At 44.0% G+C, this 19,423-nt stretch overlaps 1 protein-coding gene across 1 annotated transcript in view; it reads left to right on the top strand.

Annotated features, from left to right (window-relative positions):
• Positions 1-17,801, top strand: part of tarbp1 (TAR (HIV-1) RNA binding protein 1) — a 260,477-nt gene extending 242,676 nt beyond the window's left edge. The window contains exon 30 of the mRNA XM_085979767.1: positions 14,866-17,801. Coding sequence (XP_085835893.1) covers positions 14,866-15,031 — 166 coding nt within the window. The 3' untranslated portion in view covers positions 15,032-17,801. The remainder of the gene's footprint in view (positions 1-14,865) is intronic.
• The last annotated feature ends 1,622 nt before the right edge of the window (positions 17,802-19,423 follow it).

Genomic DNA, 19,423 nt, shown 5'->3' with positions numbered 1-19,423 from the left:
ACTTATCAGGTCTTGCTGCATGCGAGCATGGACTGCTTCATTACCTGAGGAGTTGCAAATGGAACTGAACACTGAGACATATGCCTTGTGCATATGTCCTTCCCAGCAATAGATGCCCACTGCTGGTTACTTGTATTGTTGAACAGCATAACACAACCCTCTGAAGTGCATAGTCTCGGGCTGCAAATGACCGTACTTTATAGGACAACAGCGTCACCTAATATCAGTAGCCCAGACACTGCTAGACGTAAATCTACCACGGCAATTGTGCGTTATGAGACACAATCAATTATGGAAGAATCTTTTGGGACCTGTGCTTCAAACAGAAAAGAACAGGAGGAAAGTCATAAATCTCATTCATCTGGCTTGAGATATATTTTGATTGATGACTGCAGCATCCATTTGGTTTCTAAATTGGGCCTTTATGGCCTTGCCTCAGGACTCCAGTGGATTCCCCTATGTGCTGCAATTTTCCACGGATTTTACTTTGTGGAACAACAGCACAAAGCATATCTGGAAGAATATAGGTTTGTTTTCCTTGGTTCCAGCCAGCACTGATGACCTATCGCGAGTCTCTGTAGCCCCGGAGGGAACTCTGTCATGGATTACGCTGTGGTTTTTGTTTCCATGTAGAGGTGAAGTATGGTGAATGACCCATTCAGGGAAAGTACCTTCTACTCCCGAAAAGGAACTCAAGAAATTCAATATATGCGCAGAATACACTTCAGCTGAGGAATGTGACGCACTAAATCTACTGGGTTAAGGTTGCAAGTGGTGCTGGTTACAATGATGGTGTGTCAGTAACCTGGGAACATCATGGACAACGCCTTTGCCTGTAACATACTGCTGTTACTTGAAGAGCAGATTGCAAGAAGAATTGTAAGAGTTTCATCTGCAGCCCAGGGAATCTTGCTTCCAAGACTTCTGCAGTGAACTTCTTTTGAGTTTTACTTTTCAGAGAAGCATGGCGTTGGATAGGGAGCAATTGGACCACCCCGTTGCCCCTGAGAGTCTTGAGGGATGACAGTAGAGTCTCGAAAAGCAATTGCAAATATGATTGCTAAGGTGCTGTTAAATGCCCACCCACGAAAGGGAGGCAGTGTATGCTTTGTGATCGCAGGCAAAATTTCCATAAAAAATGACTGGTCAGGCATCTCGGAGACTCCCCTAGTGGTATAAACGAGCGCCTCATGATTCTTTGACTCGCCCTAGCCCGAAACCAGTGCGCTACGGTCATCAGTGCGTACGCCCCAACACTGGAAGCCACAGACGAGACCAAAGAGGAACTCTACTCCAGCCTCGAACATGTCCCGAGTCCCAACGGGCGACAAGCTGATCCTCCTTGGCGACTTCAACGCCAGAGTTGGAAAGGACACAGACCTCTGGGGAGGTGTGATCGACAGAGAGGGGATAGGGAAAGCCAACTCCAACGGTACCCTCCTCCTGTCGAAATGCTTAGAACATGGCCTCGTCATAACCAACACCTTGTTCCGTCAGAGAGACAAGTACAAGGCTTCATGGCAGCACCCTCGTTCAAAGCACTGGCATCTGTTGGACTACGTCATCGTCCGAGTGAGGGACCGCAAGGAAGTCGCATTACCCGCGCCATGACAGGAGCTGACGACTGCTGGACAGACCACCGCCTAATCCGCTCTGTCATCTCCATCAATGTAGCCCCAAAACAGCGGCGGCAGCAGAAACAATGCCGCAGGAAAATTAACGCTGGAGCACTCAAAGACCCCGCCAAGAAAGCCCTATTCAGCCTGCGCCTCACAAACAACCTGACGACTCCCAGTGATGCATTGACAGAGTGCCCACAACGTCTGGTCTGCACTCGAGGCCTCCATAATCAGCACCTGTGAAGAGACGCTCGGTCACTCAACCAGGAAACACCAAGACTGGTTCGACGAGAATGACCAAGAGATCCAGGAGCTAATAAGCTGCAAGCGCAAGGCATTTCTGATCTGGAAACAGCAACAGAACTCGAGAGCAAGAAAGCAGCTCTACAGAAGCCTGAAGGCCGAGGTCCAACAAAAAACTTGCGACCTAAAGAACAGATGGTGGGTGGAGAAAGCGCAGGAGATCCAGCAGCTAGCTGACAACCACGATGTCCGTGGCTTCTTTAGCGCAGTCAAGACCATCTACGGCCCAAGCACCCAAGGCCCTTCCCCACTGCGGGTCAAGAACGGAGAGGTACTCATCAAGGACAGGGAGGCAGTCAGTGCCTGCTGGAAGGAGCACTTCGAAGATCTCCTTAACCACGACTCTGTCTTCGACACGAGTGTCCTCAACTCCATCCCACAGCATGCTACCCGCCACCATCTCAGCACAACCCCAGCCCGGCATGAGGTTGAAACGGCCATCCGACAACTGAAGAACAACAATGCCTCAGGAGCAGATGGAATCCCCGCCGAGGCACTAAAGCATAGCGGAAAAGCACTACTGGCGCGAATTCATGAACTCATTTCTCTTCTCTGGAAGGAGGAGAGCATGCCTGGGGATCTCGGAGACGCTGTAATTGTGACCATCTTCAAGAAAGGTGACAAGTCCGATTGCGGTAATTACAGAGGAGTTTCCCTGCTATCTGCTACAGGGAAAGTCATCGCAAGAATCCTCCTCAATCGCCTTCTCCCAGTGGCCGAAGAGCTCCTCCCAGAGTCGCAATGCGGATTCCGCCCACTAAGGGGAACAATGGACATGATCTTCACCACACGTCAATTACAAGAGAAATGCAGGGAACAGCACCAACCACTGTACATGGCCTTCTTTGATCTCACAAAGGCCTTCGACACTGTCAGCCGTGAGGGATTATGGGGTGTCCTCCTCAAATTCGGCTGCCCTCAAAAGTTTGTCACTATCCTCCGCCTGCTTCACGACGACATGCAAGCCGTGATCCTGACCAACGGTTCCACCACGGATCCAATTCAAGTACGAACCGGGGTCAAGCAAGGCTGTGTCATCGCACCAACGCTCTCCTCAATCTTCCTTGCTGCAATGCTCCATCTCACCCTCAGTAAGCTCCCCACTGGAGTGGAGCTAATTTACAGAACAAACGGGAAACTGTTCAACCTCTGTCGCCTCCAGTCCAGATCCAAGGTCGTCCCATCCTCTGTCGTCGAATTACAGTATGCAGACGATGCTTGCGTCTGCGCTCACTCGGAGGTCGAACTCCAAACCATCGTAAACACCTTCACCGAAGCATACGAGAGCATGGGCCTTACACTAAACATCCATAAGACAAAGGTCCTCTACCAACCTGCCCCCGCCACACAGTGCTGCCCCCCGATTATCAAAATCCACGACAAGGCCTTGGACAACGTGGACCACTTTCCATACCTCAGGAGCCTACTGTCAACAAGGGCAGACCTCGACGACGAAGTCCAACACCGCCTTCAGTGTGCCAGTGCAGCCTTTGGTCGCCTGAGGAAGAGAGTGTTTGAAGACCAGGACCTCAAACCCGGCACTAAGCTCATGGTCTACAGAGCAGCAGTGATACCCGCCCTGCTGTATGCCTGAGGGACATGGACCATGTGCAGCAGGCACCTCAAAGCACTGGAGAGGTACCACCAACGCTGCCTCCGCAAGATCCTGCAAATCCATTGGCAGGATAGGCGCACCAACGTCAGTGTTCTTGCTCAGGCCAACATCCCCAGCATCGAAGCTCTGACCACGCTCAATCAGCTCCGATGGACGGGTCACATTGTCCGCATGCCCGATACGAGACTCCCAAAACAAGCGCTCTACTCGGAGCTCCAGCACGGCAAGAGAACCCCAGGTGGGCAGAGGAAACGCTTCAGGGACACCCTCGAAGCCGCCTTGAAAAAGTGCAACATCCCCACTGACACCTGGGAATCCCTGGCCCAAGACCGCACAAAGGAGAAGCATCCGGGAAGGCGCCGAACACCTCAAGTCTCTTCGCCGGGAGCAAGCGGAAGCCAAGCGCAGGCAGCGCAAGGAGCACATGTCAACCCAAGCACCCCTCCCACCCGCCCCTTCAACCACCGTCTGCCCCACCTGTGACAGAGACTGTAGGTCCTGCATTGGACTCATCAGTCACCTGCAAACTCATTTTTAATGTGGAAGCAATTCATCCTCGGTTCCGAGGGACTGCCTAAGAAGAAAGAAGAAGAGAGTCTCGAAAAGCAATTGCAAATATGATTGCTAAGGTGCCGTTAAATGCCCACCCACGAAAGGGAGGCAGTGTATGCTTTGTGATCACAGGCAAAAGTTCTCATCTAGGTTTAAAATAGCACGTCCAAGGAAACCGGTAGAGATCTACAATGAAAACCTTCCCCTGCTGCTGCCACTGCCTCAATCTGCAGAAAAGCTAATGGAATGTTGGCCTTTTTCCTCAAGGGGGTTTGGAATACAAAAGTGTGGCAGTCATGCTTCAGTTGTACAGAGCCTTGGTCAGACCCTATTTGAAGTACTACATTAAATTTTGGACACGACACCTCAGGAAAGATACATTAGCCTTGGAGGGGGTACAGTGCAGATTCATCAGAATGATACCAGGGCTAAAAGGGTTAAATTATGAAGACCGCTGGCATAAACTTGGTTTGTATGCTTAGACGGTTGAGGGGTGACTATTCAAGATGATGTTAAAGGAATTCAATAAGCTAGTTACAGAGAAACTATTTACTCTGGTGGGGATTCCAGAACAAGCGGGCATAATCTTAAAATTAGAGCGAGGTCATTTAGGAGTGAAATCAGGAAGCACTTTTTCACACAAAGGGTAGTGGAACTCTGGAATTCTCTTCCCCCGATACTGGGTCAATTGAAATTATCAAGCCTGACCGCTAGATTTTTGTTAGGTATCAAGGGATATGGAGCATAGGTGGGTACAGTTGAGTTGAGGTACAGATCAACCATGATCCAATTGAATGGCTGAACAAGCTCAAGGGGCTGAATGGCTCACTCTTGTTTCTGTGTTTCAGCTCTTCACAGTTGACTGTTAATGTAGTGCAATTGTTGCAAATCTCTTGCACTCAGTCACCTTATGATTGTACTTCAGAACTACTGTACAAAAACAGAAGAAGTACTTCTTTCAATGCAGTGGCCAATGATGATGTGTTTTAAGGTGTTTAGATTTTTCCATTTGTTGAGTCACTGAGCTTATATGTGCTCTGCAACTCACTGGTAGAATGGGTAATAATTAGGACTGAACACATTGTGAATGTAATATTAATCCTGATTTACCAGGATTTTTAAGATGTTGGCCAGCCACCTCTAGAGAGAGGTAAGTAACTGCCCACGTCATAATGAAGCTAGACGGGGAAAGGTTGTTCCCACTAGTTGATGGTACAAGGATTAGGGGACACAGATTTAAGGTTTTGGGCAAGAGATACAGAGGAGATGTGAGGGGAAACTATTTTACACAGTGAGTGGTGATCACCTGGAACTCGCTGCCGATGGAAGCGGAGACACTCAATGTCTTCAAGGGGAGACTGGATAGGCACTTGAGGGAAATAAACTTGCAGGGCTACGGGGATAGAGCGGGGGAATGGGACTGACTGGTTGCTCTACAGAGAGCCGGCATGGACTCAGTGGGCCGAATAGCCTCCTTCTCTGCTGTTATGACTCTATGAAGCAACTACAGTGAGCTTAAGGAGGATAGTGTACTTAGGTCATACACACAAAGGATGTAGCTTATGACTTTGAGCAGGGCAGTCTTGGTGCTGTGAGAAGTGCAGCGGCTGGTCTGAAGGGATTGAACAGAATTTTGGGAGAGATAGGCACAGAGAATATAAGAAATAGGAGTAGGCCATTCGGCCTGCTCTGCCAGGAAGCTGGGAGGAGAAGCGGATTAGGTTGATTGGCCATGATAAAAAAATTGACCCTTAGTGTTAGGGGGGATTAAATACGTGGGGTTACAGGGTTACGGGGATAGGGCTTGTGTGGGATGGCTGTCGGTGTAGGGACTGGGTGCTAGGGTTTGGATGATCAGCCATGATCTCGTTGAATGGTGGAGCAGGCTCGAAGGGCCGAATGGCCTACTCCTGCTCCTATCTTCTATGTTTCTATGAGACGACATGTACAAGGACTTTGAGAGGAAGGGGAGATTAGAGATAGCAGAGTAGCTGGAGAGGGCCAGATAATTAGAGGGTGAGTTTTCATAAGAGAGGTGATTCCTGTCTTTTAAAGGGAATCAAATACTGCCTGAGGAAAGGAAACCATTAATGATGCCATAGGGGATACTTGTATTTTAACAAACCCTTAAATCATTAGAATATCCATTAGTTCAATATAAAGGACAGGAGAAGTCTCTGAGAAATAAATACTCAAAAATCTTCTGTTACAGCAAATAGGCACATCATTTTTATCTGAGGGATTCTGTAACAACAGTTCTGACAGTGTGTAAGAAATATTAATTGGAGTATTGTACCTTTTCTGACAGAAATATCAATATCCTCACGAATCCCAAATTGACAACTGTTTCATGTACTACTGTAGAAGATCGCTTGTGTCTGCTTTAAAACAAAGTCTGGCCTGGGTATATTTTAGGTGTTATACATTAATGTGATTTGCAACATTTTATTACCTTTGCTTTGGCAGAGATTAGGCAAGTTACTCCTCTAATTCAAAGTGTACAAAGGCGTGCATATGTTGCCGTTACCAGTGTTTTTTTTATGCGTCTCTATGAAGCACCATGGAATATTTTCTACATTAAAAGCACTATATAAATGTAAGTTGTTGTGTTGTACCATGGAGTAATGGGACATGTGATTTGCCTATAATTCATATTGCGCCTGACCATATTGGATTCCTGGTCTCAAATGGCCTGCCCTGGCAGGGAGAGATGTCTCCAAGGGAAGGTGAAAATATCGTTACTGCCTGTGTGTTCTTGCACACCTCCTAGTGGTAGGTTACGTAGTTTTATTGGCAGGAGCCGGAGAAAAGTTTGGCTGCCCATCCTTTTAGTCGGGGAACGCTGACTGAGAAGGGGGAAGTAAAATCTCTTTAAACATATTCATAAACTCATAGAGTGATAAAGCACGGAAGGAGGCCATTTGGTAGAGCTCTTTGGTACAGCTATGCTATTGATCCCACTCCGCTGCTCTTTCCCCATAGCCCTGTAATTTTTTATTCCCTTCAAGTATTTATTAACGTTTCTTTTCTAAAAACTGCTGTGATTTGCCGTTAGTCTGGAGCCACAGACATCTGATTTCTGTGTCCGTTTGATTTGAGACAAAGGCATTCACCGCCCGAGCTGAATTAGGCATACTTTCGTAAATCTGTGCATCAAGGTGAATATAACATGTTATAATTTCCTGCACAGTTACATTAAACTTTCATTAAACTGTTAGAGCAGCTTTCCATTGGAAGGATCTGAGGTGCATGGAGACAACCAACAATTACAGATAAGGGGGCCATTCAGCCCATCTCATTTCATCCATCCAGAATGACCTCAAAGTTCCCCCTGTTGTAGCAACTGTTTCTTTAATGATTTCAGGGTTTTTGCCTCCACTACTCTGTCTGAGAGTCCATTCCATGTATCGATCTTTCTGATATCCATCCTAAATTTGCCTTTTAATAGTTTGAGCCTGTATCGATTTGTCCTATTCTCAATTTAACTTAAAGCAATATTCCGCATTTACCTTTTCCATATCATCTGCAATTATACTTCTATAAGATCAATTTCTCCTTGAATTTTGTGCCCTCAAAGTAAGAGATGCCAGTGCTACGGTATTGGAGTTGATTTTTTTTTTTTAAATCTGGCAAGGATAAAGAACTGAAAACAAAACAGCAAAAATGTTCAGCTAAAAATGACCAGTCAGTGGTTACATGTTGCCGAATGTGAAAGGCAAAATCCGGTTGTGTGACTTGAATGCTTCAAATCTATAGTGGTAACTAATGCGGTTATAATGGCCCTGAAATTGCAGTCGGCGGCGTAGCTAAGGAGTACACCGCCGACCTCCGAAAGAAATCCACACTTACCTGGTGCGAGGCACCCTTCGAAAACTTGTGTTGTTTCGCTGTGGAATTGTGTGCAGCGTCGTGGCCTGCGGGTCCCAGGGGCGCACCATGTGCATAAGCGCATCTAGGATCATGTGGGGCGGTGCGCCAATCCAGAAATGAAAATCTCCAACGTCCATTCATGATTTTTTTAATGCTTAGTTTTAGCGGAGGCGATGTAAATATCCTGCTTGTGTGTCTAGGTTTCTTGTGTGAAAAAGTTTCACTGCAGGGAAATTGCATTTCATTAATAGTTTGTTAAATTGGCTCAAATCATGAAAGCCTCCGGGAATAGTCAGCGATGTCATCGGCATTTCAAACAGTTAACCAAAAACTTTAGACCCTTGATCTTTTCCTTTTTTTTCTGTGGGTGAACCAGTTTTGCGAAATACATTGCAGCTGCTGCACAAGGGGCATCTTTTTCTAATAAAAACATCCTTGCATCTTGCTCTGAAATGAATAGGACATCGGTGCTTTGGTAGTTTGTTTTCACCCTTTGCCTATTTGTCTCCGCGAGTTGTGCTGGGATCAGTTGTAATAATTAAAAATTAGTTAGGTGGATGTAGATATTTATTTTGGAGATAATATTTAATTACATTTTTATCATGAAAATAAAACTGGTTGATATTTCAAGCTGCTGCATATCTCCACTCCCCTTACGCTGCGCAAACAGGCTCCTGCACCTGTTTGCACCAGCCATAAAATGTTACTGCTTATTGCCAGGCAATTAACCCAACTCTACACCAGCAATGAGGATTTGACAGTCGCAGCGGATGATCTGTCAAGTCAGAACTTGGCAGATCGCAAGTTCGGGATTTAGCGCATGTGCAAATCCCAAACTTGCGGTCAATTTCAAGGGTGGTATGACCGCAAATTCTGCCCCATTGTGTTTCCCAAAGACTGACCAAACGCATTATGACAAAAATGGAAATTCATAGATTTGTATCTAAAAGCTGTTGTAGCCCAGGTTAAAGGTGCTCTTATGTTATAGGAGTGCATCTGATTTGTTGTAGTTTTGAGCTGGATTTGTACTAGGAAGGAAAGGAGGTGAATTAGAGTATGATGTCTCTACTGCCCACAAGACCTAGTAGTGTTGCTCATCATGTATCACACAAGCACTGGTTTATTTTTTGGGATCCATTCCTGCAGCTACTTATTAATTCCACTAAGCCATGTGCCACAACATCAATTGAATAAGTTATGAGCAATGGTTCAATGGAAAATAAATGACCGTTAACTGCCATTCATCCTATACATAGAGAGTCCCATGGCTTAATTGATTTGGGCACGGTTTCACTGAAAGAAATGCTTCTGGTCAATTTGTCTAATAATTCAAATAATTTCTTTCAATTATGCTGTAGCAATGTGTTCCAGAGATTATAAAAGACAGATCAGAACTAGTTTGGTCATCATTAAGAAAAGGCAAATAACTCTATTTTTACATCCTTATTTGTTACATTTTTGGGTTTTCACACTGATGTTCCTGACCTCTCCCATAAGCAGACCTTGTGTCCCTTACAAAACCAGAGTGTGTCTTTCCTTGTCCAGTATCTAGGCCTATAGAACTAGGTCCAGGAGTCAAACTATGCAGGCTTACTGGATTACATCCCGTGAAGCCACCTGATCTCCTTGTCTTCTGTCAGAAGAAGGAATAATGCTATCAGACTATGGCTTGGACTATAAATAGCTAAACACATTTATTGACTATAAAACCAGTACAAGCAATGTATTTACAAAAATTACAATCTTTTACTAATTTCTTCGTTGTTAAAAGCATCAAAGACACATCTGCTGCTCAGTGGGTAGCACTCTCGCCTCTGAGTCAGAATGTTGTGGGATCAAGCCCCACTCCAGAGACTTGACAACATTATCTAGGCTGACACTTTAGTGGAGTGCTGCACTGTTGGAGGTGCCAACCTTCGGATGAGATGTTCAATCAAGTCTCCATCTGCCCCCTCAGGTGAATGTATAAGATCCCATGGCACTAAAAAAAGAGCAAGGGAGTTCTCCCAGTGTCTGAGCCAACATTCATCCCTCAACCAACACTACTAAAACAGATTGTCTGGTCATTTATCTCATTGCTGTTTGTGGGACTTGTATAAAAGTTCTATATAAATGCAAGTATTTTTCTATCTTTTTTAAAACAGACTCTTGAAAAAACAATTGCCTAATACAATGGCTATTTGCTACTACAGAGTCTTCTAACTAGGCTCGTACCCCTGAGAGCTTCAAACATTAGCTTCTTGTTGCAATATAGCAAAATATAACAACATTTCTTTTGAAGAATTCCCAGAACAAAGAGAATTAAAAATGGGCTTTCCTTATAACTACATTTAGGGGATTTAACATAGCATTTTGAATAGCATTGCCAAACTAACAAGCACTTTAAATAGTCCCACAGGATGCTTGCAAGTGAATGGAATGATTTGATTCCTTCCTGAGAAAATCAGCTGATCTGTTGCAACCATTTTGCTCAGCCCGTGTTTTCAGAAAATGAACACTTGTTTGTATAATTATTAGGAACGCTGCTGGATAGAATGACACTAATGGCTCTGAACTCATCAGCATATTAAACCGCCCATTCTCTATAATCTCCTCCAACTCCCCCACCCCGAGACCTCTGCGCTCCTCTAATTCTGGCCTCTTGAGAATGCCCGATTTCAGTCGCTCAACCATTGGTGGCCGTGCCTTCAGTTGCCTTGGCCCTGAGCTCTGGAATTCCCTCCCTAAACCTCTTTGTCTCTCTACCGCTCTTTTCGGGGCGAGAACCAGAAGGGACAGATTTAAGGTGATTTGCAGAAGAACCAAAGGCGACATGAGGGAAAACTTTATTACGCAGCGAGTAGTTAGGATCTGGAATGCACTGCTTGAGAGGGTGGTGGAGGCAGATTCAATCGTGGCTTTCAAAAGGGAATTGGATAAGTACCTGAAGGAAAAAATGTGGAGGGCTACGGGGAAAGGGCGGGGGAGTGGGACTAGCTGAAGTGCTCTTGCAGAGAGCCGGCACGGGCTCGACAGGCTAAATGGCCTCCTTCTGTGCTGTAACCATTCTATGATTCTCCTTTAAGACACTCCTTAAAACCTACCTCTTTGACCAAACTTTTGGTCATCTGCCCTAATATCTCCTTGTTTGGCTCGGTGTCAAATTTTGTTTTATAACGCTCCTGTGAAGCACCTTGGAATGTTTTACTATGTTAAAGGTGCTATATAAATACAAGTTGTTGTTTTTGTTCCATAGGAACCAGTTTTAGGTGCACATTGATGTCTCCGGCATACAAGATGTATTATTTGCAGCCTGCTATTAGTTTACCAGTTTTTACCCTGGGTGTGCCCAAGAAAGAATCCAGTAAACCATTGTGGACAAAATGCTTAATTTTGTCACAATAGATTTACTAGAATCTCCACTATTTTTAGCACACTGGATAGTCTGTTTCATTCTTGTCTGCGTTGTATTAACACCTGTTTATTTTTAACAGGTTAACAATTGCATTAAAACAAACAACAAAACACCGCAGATGCTGGAAATCTGAAATAAAAACAAAATGTTAGAAACACTCAGTGGGTCAGGCAGCAGAGAGAGAAATGATGGGGTTAATGTTTTAGGTCTGACGAAAGGTCATCGACCTGAAACGTTAACCCTACGTTGCTCCCTCTGCTGCCTAACCGTTTCTGACCCAAGGTCATTGACTTGAACTGTTAACCCTTCATTGCTCTCTCTCTCTGCTGCCTGACCTGCTGAGTTTTTCCAGCATTTCCTGTTTTTATTAAACTCTTGTTTCTGCTAGTTTAATGCAATTGTTTAACACAGGCGCATTAATCAATGCAATAAAAATGCCGCACAGAGGAAATGAAACCCCTTAGTATTGTACCTTTTTTATAAATCCAACTTTGTTCGATGCTTTAAGTCGCTCTTGGCTGTCCTCAGCAATATTTGCTACCACAGTTATGATTCAGCAGTCTCTGGACAAACAGTGTTGCTGCGTGGAAAACTGGAAAGTTAATCTGAGTTCAGGTGCGTCATGTATAATGGAAAATGCAAGAGATTAATTAGGCGGACAAAAAAAGGAATGAGAGTTACCACAAAATGAATGTGTCCATCTGAAAGCTTTAGATCTACAAACCACAGTTATCGACTGCTCCATCCATCTTGCAAACACAGTTCTCAGTAAACCTTTGTGGAGTCCCTTTTTCACTTTCATCACAAAATATGCTTCCAATTTGGCAAAGGAGTATCGTATCATGTTGATCTTTATATTTATTTTTATTTTGCTCCAAGTTACCTGACATGCCCGGGTTTTGTTTCTTTTATTCTAAATGTATTTTTGAAGAGTTCGATGGCATGCCCACGGTGTCCTGCCTAGGAAATGAGGACAGACCATAGGTGGTTGGAACATGCAGTTCTCTCGGCCTGCCCCTTTTCAAAATGGTGTCAGCGCTAATAATTTCTTCTGCCCAAAAAATATGCTTATTTGCCAGCTTGTTGGCAGTGGGACCTTTGTTCTTTTTCATTTCACATCCACCCACCACCAGCACTGGAGCAAATTACCAGGGAGGGCATTATTCTAAAGATGCCAGGGTGCCGTTCACACGACTGCCTTTTTCACACCGTATATAAAAGTGACCACCTTTGGCCATTTTTTCCCCCCCACTTGCTGCCTTCAGATATCAGTCTGCAGTTCGCTTGTGTTGCTACATCGATGCTATGCATGATAGCCAGCTGTATTTATAAAAGTAGGCAAATCTGCAAAACCATGCTTCTGTTTATCTCCTGCCGTTTCTAAACTGAAATTTACCTATTGGCTAATGAGGAGACTATTGTGCACTGTTAAATTTAACAGGGAGGCAATCCATAGAGAATGTTATTGATCGTTTTAGCTCCCTGTACGGCCATGTCTTGCTCCAACCTCCAAGAAGATTACTCGGGGGAGCATCTGTAGAGATCCCACATGGAGCAATCTCCATACTTTTACTGAACAATATTTGGGTTTAATCTCATGTAAAAGGCCCACCATCCTCTTGAGCTTGCTATTTGATCAGAATGCTAGTGGTAAGTTGGGGACGTAGCATGAAGACGAAGGTGAGTTTGTGTATCGGGTTTTCACTCTTCCAATGCAGGCATCTTTCACACACCTCGCACTCGCCAAATCAGTTTTATTCTAGCTCATTTGTAAGAAATAGTTATAGAGATAGTTATTCTGAATAAAATTCTAACAGGACTAGACAGACTAGATGCAGGAAGGCTGTTCCCGGTGGCGGGCAAGTCCAGAACCAGGGGTCACAGTCTTAAGGATAAGGGGTAAGCCATTTAGGACTGAGATCACAGAATCACAGAAACCCCACAGTGCAGATAGAGGCCATTTCGGCCCATCGAGCCTGCACCGACACATATCCCACCCGATCCCCGTAACCCCTACACCAACACATATCCCACCCTATCCCCACGTATTTAATCCCCCTAACACTAAGGGTCAATTTATCATAGCCAATCAACCTAACCCGCACATCTTTGGATGAGGAGGAATTTCTTCACCCAGAGAGTGGTGAACCTGTGGAATTCTCTACCACAGAAGACAGTTGAGGCCAATCCATTTAAATATATTCAAGAAGGAATTAGATATATTTCTTAAGGCTAAGGGGATCAAGGGATATGGGGAGAAAGCAGGGACAGGGTACTGAATTTGGATGATCAGCCACGATCGCATTGAATGGCGGAGCAGGCCCGAGGGGCTGAATGGCCTACTCCTGCTCCTATCTTCTATGTTTCTATGAATAGCTATCACCATAATTAGCTACATGTTTGTACATTGTGTTACAGACACGTTGGGTTGAATGGCCTCCTTCTGTGCTATAAAGCTCTATGATTCTAGAAAGAAAAACTTGCATTTATATAGCGCCTTTCACGACCTCAGGACAGCCCAAAGCGCTTTACAGCCACTGAAGTACCTTTTGAAGTGTTTTTTTATATTCATTCACGGGATGTGGACGTCGCTGGCAAGGCCAGCATTTATTACCCATCCCTAATTGCCCTGGAGAAGGTGGTGCTGAGCCGCCGCCTTGAACCACTGCAGTCCGTGTGGCGAAGGTATTCCCACAGTGCTGTTAGGGAGGGAGTTCCAGGATTTTAACCCAGTGGCGATGAAGGAACAGCGATATATTTCCAAGTCAGGATGGTGTGTGACTTCTTATGAAGCATCATTACTCCTCTTAATGACCTAGGCTTGCTTGCTTGTGGAATATTCGAGGATGATTCCGTTCAAGCATAAAGCAGTCGACAAGATAGATGATTTCACTTTAGTGATCCAAGCCTCAATAATGTCAATTAAACTATGCAGCTCATTTTAACACTGATTGTCATGTTTCTTAAGAACATTTTAAAGGGCTGAACCCTAATATTTGTAGAGTTTGTAGTCATTTTGTTTTGTATACATGTTTACAGTTCACCTCTACTGCAGCAAATTTTATTTTCTGATGAAGTGAATGTAGTACACAAGCAGTGGATCTTAGTGAAGCAGACAGAAATGAGTTTATTCTCAGGCCTCCATTCCATTTAAAACATGTGGGTAGCTATATGTGTTGAATGTGATAGAAGATGTTTGCTTAATGATGTCTGCAATGTGCATGCCAAAATAAGATAACATTGCAACTTGTAAACAGTCTGATTGGATGCATGGAATAAAATTGAAGAATACAGAATTTCTTCATGCAGTAAATATTTCTGTGTGATTTTTTTTAAATATAAAAAACACACTTTTGGACTGCGGAATTTGTATTTTAAATTGTGATGGTTAAGCATTGGGTTTTCCTGCCTGCTGTTTGAAGATGTTTGTCCTCCATTTATATAATAGTATACTGAAAAGTTCACTAATATTTTTTCCCCCGGAGTTTACATGTTCAATTTTATTTCCCTAGGAATGAACGAGAGGGAATTCCTGCCAATTTGATCCAGCACCTCGATGTGTGTGTGGAAATCCCACAGTGTGGTATCATCCGATCACTCAATGTTCATGTGAGTGGAGCTTTGCTCATGTGGGAGTACACACGACAGCAGATGATGAAGCAAGGTGCGAGACCGTAAATTGGGACTGCACAAATGTGAAAATTAAGAGACTGCCTCTTGTTAATGTGTGTTTTGTCACTTATAAATCAAAGACACTGTGCTGCTAGGAACAAGCATCTACAGAGGAAGTCTGCAATTCCCCAGAGAATCTAGTGAAAATTAAGTGTTACTGGAAGATTGGTTGGAGGCAATGACCTCATTAAACCATGGGCTTCTTTGGACATACAGAAAGTCCAACCATTTGGCTTCGCATCATTTTTAATACTTATGCCCAAATAAGAATATAATTTTTTTGTTAACACATACATCATCTCCTTCTGGATAGGAACAGGAGTAGGCCATTCAGCCCCTTGAGTCTGTTCCGCCATTCAATTACATAATGGCTGATCTGTACCTCGACTCCATTTACCCCTTTAATACTCTTACCTAATAAAAATCTATCCGTTTCAGTTTTTGACATTTTCAATTGACCCCCATCCTCAACAGATTTTTGGGGGAGAGAGTTCCAGATTTCCACTACCCTATGTGTGAAGAAGTGCTTCCTGACATTGCCCCTGAATGGCCTGGCTCTCATTCTAATTTATGCCCCCTCGTTCTGGACTTTTGAGTCACAGTAAGTTGTGAGCTGGACTCACTCAACAATTGCTGCTCGTATTATCTTCGTTAGAGTGCGCCTCACCATCAGTATCCTGTCTTTTTTTTATAAATCAAACCAGTGCAAAAGATTGTGACAAAGAAGGTAAATGGTTACATAAGTATTATAGCAAATCTGCATTTATCCATAGTTTCTCCAGATCATATGTTTAAAGTATTTTTTTTAAAGACCACTAAAGGAGCATTACTGTTCTACAGGTTAATGAGGATTTTCCTTGGCTGACTCCACTTCTGCTGCATGTGGGGTGCCCAAAATATAAAGAATAACATTTACATAGCGCCTTATTGTGTCTGAAAAAAGTTCTCAGCACTTCACTTTCAATGAGTGATTCTGAAGTGTAGTCACTGTTAGGTAGCCAAAATGCAGGTTTACAGGGTTCAAAGGGCAGCAGTGTGGACAAGTTCGGTTTCCTTCGCTCACAACTCTTCCTTTTTCATTTTGTTCTATTACACCAAACTACACTGGGTGGTTCGGCCTCCCCCGCTGTTAATTCGGCCCCTTAACACCGTCTGGCTCAAAAGCTGCCCCAAACCAATTGTCTCATTTATGTCTTCCACACTCCCTCTCTAAGCAAAAGCGAGACCAAATCTAAAGGATGTTGTCTCTAATCCTTTATAACTATTTGATTTCTGGAAAGAGCCCTCACTGGGTTAGGTGGCACAGTGGATTAACACACGGTACTTTCACCTTCCGGGACTGAGGTTTGCATCCAGCCCAGGCTGACGGGATGAAAGTCCGCTTGCTTGTAAAAGAAAGACTTGTAAGGGTGAAATGAGAGGGGTTTGGGGCCATCACTTGCTGTAAGGGTGATGTGTGAAATAAGTTTGGGGCAGTCCGCTTGCTGTAAGGGTGATGTGTGAAATAAGCTTGGGGCAGTCCGCTTGCTGTAAGGGTGATGTGTGAAATAAGTTTGGGGCCGTCCGCTTGCTGTAAGGGTGATGTGTGAAATAAGTTTGGGGCCGTTCGCTTGCTGTAAGGGTGATGTGTGAAATAAGCTTGGGGCAGTCCGCTTGCTGTAAGGGTGATGTGTGAAATAAGTTTGGGGCCGTTCGCTTGCTGTAAGGGTGATGTGTGAAATAAGCTTGGGGCAGTCCGCTTGCTGTAAGGGTGATGTGTGAAATAAGTTTGGGGCAGTCCGCTTGCTGTAAGGGTGATGTGTGAAATAAGCTTGGGGCCATCACTTGCTGTAAAAGTGATGTGTGAAATAAGCTTGGGGCCATCACTTGCTGTAAAAGTGATGTGTGAAATAAGCTTGGGGCCATCACTTGCTGTAAAAGTGATGTGTGAAATAAGCTTGGGGCCATCACTTGCTGTAAGGGTGATGTGTGAAATAAGCTTGGGGCCGTCTCTGTCCAATTCCTAATGATGTGAGCCTAGAGTACAAAACCATCGCTAAATTGGCAATATGATTTGACAGCTATGTAAATGTAAGTCCTTATATTTTGGGCACCCCACATGCAGAAGTGGTGTCAGACGAGGAAACTCCCCATTAGCCCGTAGAACAGTGATAGCATTGGCTGGTATGGGAAATGGAAATGTCTCAATATAATTGGGAGTTCTTTTTAAGCTTGGCATTAAGGCAAAAAAAATGAAGATGTACTTGAGTGAGATTTAATCGCATCTGATCTCTGAACGCTTGATGCTGATACTTAGAGAGCCAATGCCAGAGAGTGTTCCATTTCCCAACATTAACCTCCCACAAGGGGGGGAAAATGAGTACTGATGGTGATATTCCCTGTTTAAGATCAGTGTGTTGGAACTTTAAATTATTAAGGTTTCTGAGTTCCAAACCTACTTTCATACCTACTTTTAGTTTTGTCAAATTAGCTGAGGTTTATCCAACTGAAATCGACAAATTAGGCAAACTGAAAATGAAAAAGGACAAATTTGATACTGTGTAAGACGTTAAACACGTAACTACAACTTAAAATTGCATTTTATAGTATTTTGACTGCATCTTTTTAAGGCCGGTATGTTCCACCATGCTTGTACAGAAATATTGGATAAGAATTCAGAAAATTTTAAAAATATTTTTCTTTAACTGAATTGAATTTTTAAAACCTAACTTCACAACTTTATATTCTCTAGTTGTACACATGCAAACTTCACTATATAATAAATAATGAGAATCAATTGATGATGCTGTGTTTTATTTATAGTCAGAATTTTTTTTTTTTTTTTAAGTGCTTTGTTTCCATCCCAAGGCTTCCATTCCTCTAAAGTTAGCCCAGAGTGATCAGGTCTTTCTGTGACGTTTCTGGACCTTTGGTGAAACAGGCTGCTGTCAGCGCAAGTTTTTAGTGGGCCTACATCACAAGACTGCCCACAACGTAATGGTCTCACATAGAAAACATAGAAGATAGGAGCAGGAGTAGGCCATTCGGCCCCTCGAGCCTGCTCCGCCATTCAATGAGATCATGGCTGATCATCCAAACTCAGTACCCTGTCCCTGCCTTCTCCCCATATCCCTTGATCCCTTTAGCCTCAAGAAATATATCTAACTCCTTCTTGAATATATTTAATGAATTGGCCTCAACTGCCTCCTGTGGTAGAGAATTCCACAGGTTCACCACTCTTTGGGTGAAGAAATTCCTCCTCATCTCTGTCCTAAATGGTTTACCCCTTATCTTTAGACTGTAACCCCTGGTTCTGGACTCCCCGGCCATCGGGAACATCCTTCCTGCATCAAGTCTGTCTAGTCCTGTTAGAATTTTATAAGTTTCATTCAAATGCAGCTAGTGTGAGAAATGGAAAGACCACGGTGGTGTGGAGTAAGAGCCGCTCTTCTGGGAATGGGATTAGAGGGGATCAGTACTGTACACAAAGTACTTTCAAACTGCAGCACCGTCACCCACCCATTAATCAGCGCACGAATTCATTTCTCCTGTCAGGCGACTGTGCCAATTTGCTTACTTCTAAGGCTGCCTGCTAGAGAGGCGGCCATGTTGTACTGACGTGTATATAGTGGGGCGATCACCAGACACCTCATTTACACTGGAGATTGGGACTGCCTGAATTGCGATTTAAGGTGAGGCAGGCTGGCCACTGATGGGCTAATTGCTTCGGCCAGCAAAGTGGCTTTCGCTGAACGGCTTGTCAGGTCTCTGGTCGGCTGTCCCCATCTGTGGCTGCTCAAATTGACAATCTCATTGATATTTTCATTATAACCTCCTATGAGGAAGGTATTTCGGACTGAAAGCACAGCCCTACTCTTCAAAACAGTATTGTCTTAAATGCAGGGCAGAATACATCTTTCCTGTGCTTTTAACAGACTTCAAAATAGTTGATGCAACAAAAACAAAAATATTCTGTTCACCAGTGCTGATGACCCTCTGCTCATTTGGCACAAAATCCACCAAAAATTAAATTTAAAAAAAAAAGAACTCTTTAGCTCTTTTCACATCCTCAGAATGTCCCAAAGCGAAGCACTTCTGAAGTGTAATCACTGTTATCATGTAGGCAAATGCAGCAGCCAATTTGTGCAAAGCAAGGTCGCACAAAAAGCAATGAGAATAATTTATTTTTTAATGGTGTTAATTGAGGGCTAAGTATTGGCCAGGACACCGGGGGGGAGCTCCCTTGCTCTTCTTCCAAATGTAGGATCTTTTACGTCCACTTAAGAGGGTAGTCGGGCCTCTGTTTAATGTCTCATCAGAAATATGGCACATCCAGCAGTGCGGCGCTCCCTCAGTACTGCACTGAAGGAGCTTGTGAAATGCGGCTGCAATAAATGTCAAAACAAAATTGGGCTTGGA

The sequence above is a fragment of the Somniosus microcephalus genome, chromosome 3 (genome assembly GCF_052327205.1).
Source record: "Somniosus microcephalus isolate GS21.2 chromosome 3, FLI_Smic_1.0, whole genome shotgun sequence".
Taxonomy (NCBI): Eukaryota; Metazoa; Chordata; class Chondrichthyes; order Squaliformes; family Somniosidae; genus Somniosus; species Somniosus microcephalus.
The sequence above is the reverse complement of the archived record's forward strand: the minus strand, read 5'-3'. Positions and strand labels throughout refer to the sequence as shown.